The sequence below is a fragment of the Engraulis encrasicolus genome, chromosome 18, assembly GCF_034702125.1.
Source record: "Engraulis encrasicolus isolate BLACKSEA-1 chromosome 18, IST_EnEncr_1.0, whole genome shotgun sequence".
Classification (NCBI taxonomy): domain Eukaryota; kingdom Metazoa; phylum Chordata; class Actinopteri; order Clupeiformes; family Engraulidae; genus Engraulis; species Engraulis encrasicolus.
This window is the reverse complement of record NC_085874.1, coordinates 23755737-23765736: the sequence shown is the minus strand read 5'-3', so window position 1 is coordinate 23765736 and position 10000 is coordinate 23755737. Positions and strand designations below refer to the sequence as shown.

Below are 10000 nucleotides of genomic sequence, written 5' to 3'. Positions count from 1 at the left end.
GTCTGTGTGTGTGTGTGTGTGTGTGTGTGTGTGTGTGTGTGTGTGTGTGTGTGTGTGTGTGTGTGTGTGTGTATGTGTGTGTGTGTGTGTGTGCCCTCTTGCTGTGCTGCTTATGTGGGAGCGCTGTATCCGTGCGGCGTGCGTACGCAGCGGGAGCCGGGAGCTATCAGCTACATCGGCAGGGGGCCTGAGCCATCACCCAAAATGGATGACTGTCTTCTTAGGCTCGCCGTGTGTGTGTGTGTGTGTGTGTGTCTGTGTCTGTGTCTGTGTCTGTGTTTGTGTGGAGGGAGAGACTGAGGGAGAGGGTGTTTGTCTCTTTTGGAACTGAATGTGTGAATCTATTATGTGCACATGGTTATGATCAAACATCATACATATGATGCACATGCATGTCGAGGGGAGAGAGAGAGAGAAAACATTTTAATAATATGTGAGTATGCGGTATGTTGGCCTTAATATTAATCATGCATGCGTTTCCATATGTGGATACAGATAATATACAGTTGATACCAGAAATGAACGTACACTATATGTATGTACATAAAGACACCAAATCTTTTTTTCCCTCATTCTCTGACAGATCAGAGTGTTCAGTTTAGGTGATTTAGGATTTTCTAGTTTATTTCCAACATTTATTTGCCAACATTTCTAGCTCTAATGGTGACAGAGAATTTTACACAATGTTTTTATTATGTTTATTATCAAAGTCAAAAGATTACATACACATCATTAGAATGACAGGAATGACAGTGGGGAGAGAGAAACCGGGAAATGAACCTGTGTTGCCAACGTAGTAAATGTTGTTTATACATAAACATGGTTCGGGAGGAAACCCACGAGTGATTGACAGCTGTCATTACTTGCTCCCGCCTTCGCTGACATTTAAACCCCTCCTTTCCCTTCCACCTGTGATGCGCGAAGGCTTCCGGATTGTCCCACCACCTCCCCCTACTCCTCCTATTTCACTAGCTCTAGAGTATCCAGCTACATCCCTCCATACACATGGGGGTGGAAGCGGATGATCATCCCGCATGATCTCCGCTTTAACATTCTAGGACCAAGGCCAGCCAGCATGCCACTCACGCATATTGTACACCAAGCACTCAAGGGTAAACTAGTGAACCCAGTGCCCTACCGTTTGGCCACAGCAGGGCCATGTGCTGTGTTTTATGAAGTGTGCTAGTACCTCCCTCAGCAAATCAGCCCCATAACGTGATACTGCGCCCCCCATGTTTCAAAGTTAGGATGGTGTCCTGAGGCTTGCAAAGGCCCTTGTTTCTGCATTAGGAGGTTTACAAGCCTGAGAACTCCATACAGTGCTAAGTTTGAAATATGGGGCTGGCAGTATCATGTTATGGGTTGTTTTGCTGCCAGAGGAACTGCCGCACATCACAAAATCGATGGTATCGTGAAGAAAGAAAGATATTGAAGCAACATCTCATTTGCCAAGAAGTTAAATGTTGGCAGCAAATGTGTCTTCGCAGTGACCAAAAGCATTACAACAAAAGTTTAAAAATGGCTTGAGTGATGAATGAATGAATGATTTTTTTTCACACCATCAGTTACCTGTCAATTAAATGAGACATTAAAATTGAACAGCATGGAGAAAAGGGTCCCCAAGTGAAGCTAAGTATACATTTATATGGCAGAGCCCAGTCATGGGTGAGCGGTTAGGGCGTCAGACTTGCATCCCAGAGGTTGCCGGTTCAACTCCCGACCCGCCAGGTTGGTGGGGGGCGTAATCAACCAGTGCTCTCCCCCATCCTCCTCCATGACTGAGGTACCCTGAGCATGGTACCGTCCCACCGCACTGCTCCCCATGGGGCGCCACTGAGGGCTGCCCCCTTGCACGGGTAAGGCATAAATGCAATTTCGTTGTGTGCAGTGTTCACTTGTGTGCTGTGTCACAATGACAATGGGAGTTGGAGTTTCCCAATGGGCTTTCACTTTATATAGCCTTCATGGACATAGCTAAAACGGCTACTATGGTACTACGCATGGTCCAGCTATTCCATTTTTGTTGGCAAGGAATGGGTCAAAATTCTTCAACATTCATAACAGATTGTAGAACGATATTTAAAGGTTTTATTTAATTATTTGAGTGGTGAAAGGCATTGAGACCAAATTCTAATGAAGTGTATGTTTAACGTTTGACTTTGATGAAATATTGTGTTCTCTCATTATTATTCTTGGATCTGGAAATAATTTGGGCATTTGGAAATACATGTAAAACTCCTAAATTGCCTAAAACTGGACAGCTTTCATCCAGTTTCAGAAAATGAGAAAAAAATAATTGTGTTTCTTTACATACAGACAGTGTATGTAAGCTTCTGGTTTCAACTGTATGTTCCTTTGTGTGTATGTGCATGCAGGTGTACGTATGTTTTAACACATTGAATACCAGGAATGTTTTTTTTTTTTTTTAAGTTTTACTCCCCATGCAATTAATACTGCACCTGTAAAATTACCTTTTTACGTGTGCCAAGTTTGTGGGGTAATAGAAACATTCACTGTTTTGTATGTGTGTGTGTGTGCGTACATGTGTGCTCATGCTCTTGAATGAGCAGTGGTGTGCCCATCCATAATGAAATACATCATCTCCTGCTATGTACATACTTGCGGTATATACAGTACTGTACCTTAAGTGTATGCGAGTGCGCTTGAACGCTAGCGGGATATTCTCCTGGGTAGATGTCTTTGCCGTACTGTGTGTGCGTGGGTGTGCTGACTGTTATGGTTTTGTGTACTTCAAGGTGCACTGTGTAAGATAGTGGCCAGAATAAGTATTGCAACCAATTGAAAGGGTGCTGCCAATTGCCAAATTTGATATTTTCATGAATATTTACAAGTATTTACTAATATGACCAAATTACATTAAGCTTTGCAGCTATTTCTGGAAATTAAAAATGGCGCACCGTGAAGAAGATCCCCTTTTCATGTATGAAAAGTGCCATTTTCCCAGTTATACTGAGTACTAATTTGATGGAGGTGGTAAGTATTTGTTAAAAAGGTAACAGTTGTGAATGGGCAGCATGGATTCTAGAAATTAACTACTAAAAATATTACATGTGGTGCACCTTGAAGTGTGAGTACTGTGTGTGCGCAAATGTGCATCGATTATTTGTGTGTACATAGTGTGTACATTGTACTTAAGTGTGAGTACTCAGTGTGATTGTGTACCAGTTATTTGCGTATAGTGTGTTCATTGTGTCTGAATCTTTTGTATACTTATGATTTTGTGTGTTTGAACTGATATGATGAGTTTGTTTGCCATGGGCATACGCTGCTGTACTTGGACATTTGTATGCAGACTTTGGTGTTTGTGTTTGTGTGTGTGTGTGCGCGTGTGTGTGTGTGTGTGTGTGTGTGTGTGTGTGTGTGTGTGTGTGTGTGTGTGTGTGTGTGTGTGTGTGTGTGTGTGTGTGTGTGTGCGCGCGTGCGCGTGTGCGTGTGTGTGTGTGTGTGTGCGCGTGCGCGTGTGTGTGTGTGTGTGTGCATGGCAAGACCCAGCTTCATTACCTGTGCAAAGAACCGCATGACACATCATAGCATATGCATGTGCTGTGTATATGTAAGCATATGTTTGTGTATGTGTGTGTGTGTGCACACATGTGCGACTGTTTTTGTATCCTGTTGTGTGCATAGCTTAACACATTTCACACTGTGCAAGCGTGTTTTTGTTTTGTGTGTGTGCGTGTGCGTGTGCGTGTGTGTGTGTTCATTCTGCAAAGCTGTCTGCGAACCTCAGTAACTGGTGCATATGGCTTTTTTATTGTTTGTTCGCGTCTCTATCCCTGTGTGTGTGTGTGCACATGTGTGCATGTGTACACAAACCGCAGTGGATGTGTATTGCGTGTGTGTTATGTGCATACTTTTGTACATGCAAGTGTGTGTGTGTGTGTGTGTGTGTGTGTGTGTGTGTGTGTGTGTGTGTGTGTGTGTGTGTGTGTTTGTGTGTGTGTCAGGGCGTCAGGGCTTGACACTGGCACCTGCCAACCGGCCTAATGCTGGTAAAACTTGGCTGTGGCTAGTAACAATTTCAGTGTCACTCGCCACCTGTCATTTTGACAGGTAGCTTATTCTATGGTATGACATATCAGAAGAGTGTATATTCTGCATGTTGCCCCTTGTGTATCAATTATTCATATTTAAGTTCAAGAAAAAAAGCAGTTACTATTTGTTTGCTTTATTTCAATGTAGAAACCCATGCACTCATCTTCTTGCTTTAAGCACCTCATCTTCTGAGGTTAGATGTGCAGCATGATGAAAAATTCCAATTTTTGGCTAATAGAATAGCTGGATGGCTAGTGACTCAGCGAAAAAGTTAATGTCAAGCCCTGGACTGTGTATGTGTGTGTGTGTGTGTGTGTGTGTGTGTGTGTGTGTGTGTGTGTGTGTGTGTGTGTGTGTGTGTGTGTGTGTGTGTGTGTGTGTGTGTGTGTGTGTGTGTGTACATGCTCTGGTTGTGTATTTATATATATTTTATTATACCTGTGTGTGTGTGTGTGTATAGAGTGCGCTGCAGTGGCTGTGTGAGGAGCTGCGTGAGCGCGGGGATCGCGAGGGGCGTGTGCGGGGCCAACTGCAGCAGTGTCGTCGGGAGCTGAAGGGGCTGAGGGGTGCCAAGGAGCAGCACGCACACGAGACACACACACTACGCCAGAAACTACAGGAGCAGCAGAGCCAACTCAAGCAGCTCGCCAAAGACAAGAGGGGTGAGACACACACACACACACACACACACACACACACACACACACACACACACACACACACACACACACACGCGCGCGCGCGCACACACAGACACAGACACACACACACAGACACAGACACAGACACACACACACACACACACACAGACACACACACAGACACACAGACAGACACACAGACAGACACACAGACAGACACACACACAGACACACACACAGACACACACACAGACACACACACAGACAGACAGACACACAGACAGACACACAGACAGACACACACACAGACACACACACAGACACACACACAGACACACACACACACAGACACACACACACACGCGCGCACACACACACGAGNCCACACACACACGCGCGCGGTGCACGCGCGGTGCGCACACACACACACACACACACACACACACACACACACACACACACACACAGTCATGAGCAGCACACACTACTTGTGTATCACCACCTACAAGAGCAGCAAGCAGAACTACTGGAATGGAATCACGGAAATGGAAACCAAAATATATACAAACGGTAATTCTGATGGCTTTTCATCTTGTGTTTGCGTTGCGTGCGTGCGTGGGTGCGTGCGTGCGTGCGTGTGTGTGTGTGCAGATCTACAGGAGAAGAACAGCAGGAGGGACGAGGAGATGAGAGCCCTACAGGTCAGTGTTCCCCTGCATCATGCCCTCACTCACCATCACACCACACCTCAGGGCAGTCATGGGTAAGCGGTTAGGGCCTCAGACTTGTAGCCCAAAGGTTGCCGGTTCGACTCCCGACCCGCCAGGTTGTTGGGGGGAGTAATTAACCAGTGCTCTCCCCCGTCCTCCTCCATGACTGAGGTAACCTGAGCATGGTACCGTCAGAGAGAGTAGAGAGAGAGAGGTTCCATTGGCCCATTGTTTCCGGGTTCTATTATTGGGGGGAAATCCCCCTTTAGGCAGACCTAGGCAGACCTGAGGACTGTTCTATTCAATAGAGCTCGAAAGTCCCGCCCCTTAGTTCCGCGTTTCACGGGACCTAAGCTGACCATCTAACAACATGGTAGAGAGTAAATATCTTCTGATCTCAGTCATGATATGCGCTGGGCTACAAATATGCTGTTTAAGAGGCTAGATAAAGATTATTCATGCAGAAGTATCAATGTTTTGTTCCGAGGCCGTCGGCATGAAAAACGTGAAGAAACACAGCTTTCTAAAAAGTTTGGGGGTTCATACGAAAAATTAAGCAAAAATATCAGAAACAACATATATGGAGCTCGTGGCACAACTCGAAGGGGATCGAAATATCATTTTAATACCGCCATTGGATTACATGCTACGATTTTCGGCTAAAAACGCCGTTGAGGTCCCATGAAATCGGGGGAAGTGACGTCACTTTCGAGCTCTATGCTAGGAGCATTATGACACGCCCCTATAGGCAGACCGGAACCTGGTCACATTAGGTGCCCATAGAAACCTATTATGTTGGCATATCTCTATACTTAAAGAATCTCTGGTACCGTCATCACTATACACTATCACTTTGTTTCCTGGTTCATGAGCTTTACGTTTTGGCTAGACAGAGGAAACGAGTTACTAATACTAGGGAATCTTCTACCGTCCAACCTGTCAACATCCGTTACAATTAACAAGGCAACTTGCCTGGCCTTTTGTCTTTTTAGAATAAGAGATAGCTTGTGTTTTTCGTGGCCTCTCAAAGTGGCTGCTCGCTCCACCAAAGGCCCAGGTAAAGAACCTTGCTAATGTAGCAAAAAAGTTTCAAATTTCAAATTCAATGACATTTTTGTTCCATAGAACCTAGACTAGTGACTAGTGCAGTGTAAAACCTATGTATACCCCCTCACGCCCATATGAGACACGCCCCATAATCTATAGTATAGCCTGCTCTGCTCGCCAACTAAATTCTGCACTCTTATTCCCCTCTCAACTGGCTTCAACATATTCACTGTTTGCTTACAAAATGTGTTTCAATGGCTGACATTTAAATAGAAAAGACTTTTATTGGTGTGTGTGTGTGTGTGTTGCATGGGGGTACTGTATTAGATTCTATACAGCAACCCCCATGCAACACACACACACACACCCCTCGTCCCCCTCCACCCTCCATCATCTACAGTATACTCAGCATACAAAATCTCCTACAGGAGCTATCAGAAACATGTATTTGGCTTGTCTTAATTTGTCTGTGTGGAGTTTATTTATTTTTTTAGCTCCTGTGACAAGAGTGTTTTTTTTTCTCTGGTTTCCCTCCCCTCCCCTCCGTCTTCCTCCCCCTCTGCAAACATTCCTCACATGTCTCACATTAACCCCACCGCCCCCTCCAAGTCTTCCTCCCTCCCCCTCGCTCCCAGTTACAGTAGCTATCAAACACCCTCCTACCCCCTCTCTCCAGGCTACTGTATGCCTCTCATGTCCCACATTAACCCCACCACCCCCTCCAAGTCTTCCCCTCTCCCCCTCACTCCCAGTTACTGTAGCTGTACTGTAGTAACACCCTCCTTCCCCGTCTCTCCCTGCTACTGTATGCCTTACACGGCCCCCACCTCACCCTCCAGAGCGCCCCCACCAACCTCCAAGGCACCCCTAGCCCTGGCTATTAAACACCCGCCGCCCCCCTCTTCTCTCTCTGCCACTTTTTATGGCCCCACCATCACCCTCCATGGCAACCTCCAAGCTGCCCCCAGCCCCCTCCAGAGTGCCCCCAGCCTGGGCTATTAACCTTCCATCACCAGCTCTGCCCTCTCCCAGTGCACTCCACACACTGCCCTGCCCACACAACACATGTCGACCACAACACGTACAGATACACACTTACACACATATACTGTACAACGCTTAAATTGTGGTGAATGCAGGCACACGTGCAGACACATACAGTACACATACGTCTGGATTACAGCATGTAAACGCACACTTGCGCACATGTTGCATGCACATGTACACACACACACACCAAAGGCAATCACGGTGAAAAAGCATGTGATGAATTGACACACACTTGCATCCTTTCCAGAAAAAATACCATCATTATTATTGCATCATTATTGATAAATGTTGTAGATTGGTCCACGTATAGCTCAGAACACACAAAGCCTTAGCAAACCGTGCAGACTGTCATCTCTTTGCCTTTCAAAACACACTCAATTCAGACTCAGTTACAGTACAAACTGATTTCTCTGCCCAGTTGTAGATTTTACTCATATAAAAGATTTTTTTAATTTAAATTTCATTCATTGAAACACATTTTGTAAGCAAACAATGAATATTTTGAAGCAGGTTGAGTGGGGAAGAAGACTGCAGAATTTAGTTAGCGAGCAGAGCAGGCTTTAGTGTTTTGCATTGAGGATCCACGCTGTCATGAGGGGGATTTGTGGAAGCCCAGCACTGTCACTGCATATGAAAGTCTTAATTACGTTAAATCTGAAACTAAGCTTTTTTTTTTTTTTTAAACTCTCCTCACACTTTGACAGTTTGTAAACCTGTCAGTGAGCTTTGACAGTTGTCAACATTTGAAGAACATACCACAGTCTACCTGCACATATATGTGTGTGTGGGGATGTGTATGTGTGAATAACAAAAAAAAAAAAGCATCATACCTTTTGCTAACAATTCTTACAAAATCCCTTTGCTGTATTGAAGCTTCCTCCTTCTACTTTTGCTCCTCCTCTTACCGCCCCCACCCCACCTACCTCCTCAGCGATGTGTACTTCAGGCCTAGGTAACAGTATCAGCATCTTACCCACTGCCTCCCCCTCTTCTTCTTTCTCCTACTCCTCTGCATCCAACTCCTCCTCTTCTTCTTTCACCTCTTTCTACTCCTCCTTGTCGTCTTGCTCCTCCTCCTTCTCCTCTTCCTCCTCCTCCTCTTCTTCTTCCTCCTCCTCATCCTCTTCTTCCTCCTCCTCATCTTCTTCATTCTCCTCTTCCTCCTCTCCTTGCTCTTCCTCCTTCTCCTATTCTTCCTCCTTCTTCCTCCTCTTCTTCTTTCTCCTCTTCCTCTTCCTCTTCCTCCTCCCCCTCATCGACGTGTACTTCAGCCCCAGATAGCCGTGCCAGCTTCTTACCTGCCGTGCATCCGTGGCGGCACCTGACTGTATTCACACCTAATATTAATGAGTCTCCTTAGACAGCACCAATAGCAGCTCCAGGCAGGAGGCACAGGCTCCCAGCAGCGACCCCCTATTGTAATTACTGTATGTGCATGCACATCGGAGAGAGTAGTGGTGGTGTTGTGGGGTGGGGGGGTGTCGACATGTCTCCCAGTAGGCCCTCATTTGATTGATAGCTGTGAAACACCTGCAACAAGGCCTCGGGATCCCAGACGAGCCCCCAACCCCCAATCCCCAGTGGTTTTCTCTGGCTTAGGGGCTGACTTCTGGGAATGGTGTCAATGTTGGCTGATGATGTAATGTAGTGTAATGATGTGTTTTTAATGTAAATATGCCATGCTGGTAGCTGGACTGGGCTTGCTTGTTATGCTTGTATTTATCCAAATGTATTATTTTTTGTTGTTTCTCTCTATTTCTTCCTATCTGTCTCAACAGGATAGAGTCCTGGATTTGGAAATGGTAAGAGATCGCTTTGTCAGATATAGCAATTAATTTCTGATTCAGCTTTATACACGCCGGTACTCCAGAGCATTGAAAAAGATAGGCATATTTATTCTGTCATGTATAGTGCCTGAGGTTTGCTTGCATTAGCCTTGTAAGAAGAGGGCTTGGTTCATAAGCCAAGTAATTTATTGTGTTGCAAGTAAATGTGTCCCATTACCTTGAGTGCACAGATCATTTCTGATGGCGGAATATGTTCAGAGGTAATTTTCTACGGTCCTTTTTATGGGGCGCACATTACTATTTAAATGTAATGACTGAGGAAGGGACGGTGGTTCACTGGAGATCGTTTTAATGGCGAAACGAGAGATGTCATATTTGCTTGCAGCACAATACATGATCATTTTGTAGATAAGCACTCCTGAATGTCCAATGATTACTCACTTTGGGGGGGGGTATTATATAGATGCACATTTGTTAAACGTATAGACAAGCCCGCATTGACTCAAAAGTGTTTATGGAGCAGTAGGTGGAAAAAGAAAGAGGGAAAGGGAGAGAGAGAGAGAGAGAGAGAGAGAAAGGGAGAGAGAGAGAGAGAGAGAGAAAAACGACCGTTCGAAATCCCCCTACTATCCATCACAATTATGTGCTACGGCTCACTGCCACACATTCAATTAGCTCCAGGAGAACTCCCGGCCCTTTGGTTAGGAAG

General features: G+C 45.4%; 1 protein-coding gene across 7 annotated transcripts in view; it reads left to right on the top strand.

The window, feature by feature from the left end:
- The window catches only part of LOC134469179 (centrosomal protein of 128 kDa-like), a 74130-nt gene that overhangs the window by 57666 nt on the left and 6464 nt on the right, over positions 1–10000 (top strand). For all 7 annotated transcript variants that reach the window (XM_063223299.1, XM_063223298.1, XM_063223296.1 and 4 more), the window contains exons 19-21: positions 4517–4718; positions 5349–5398; positions 9283–9306. In XM_063223299.1, the coding sequence (XP_063079369.1) occupies positions 4517–4718; positions 5349–5398; positions 9283–9306 (276 nt within the window). The remainder of the gene's footprint in view (positions 1–4516; positions 4719–5348; positions 5399–9282; positions 9307–10000) is intronic.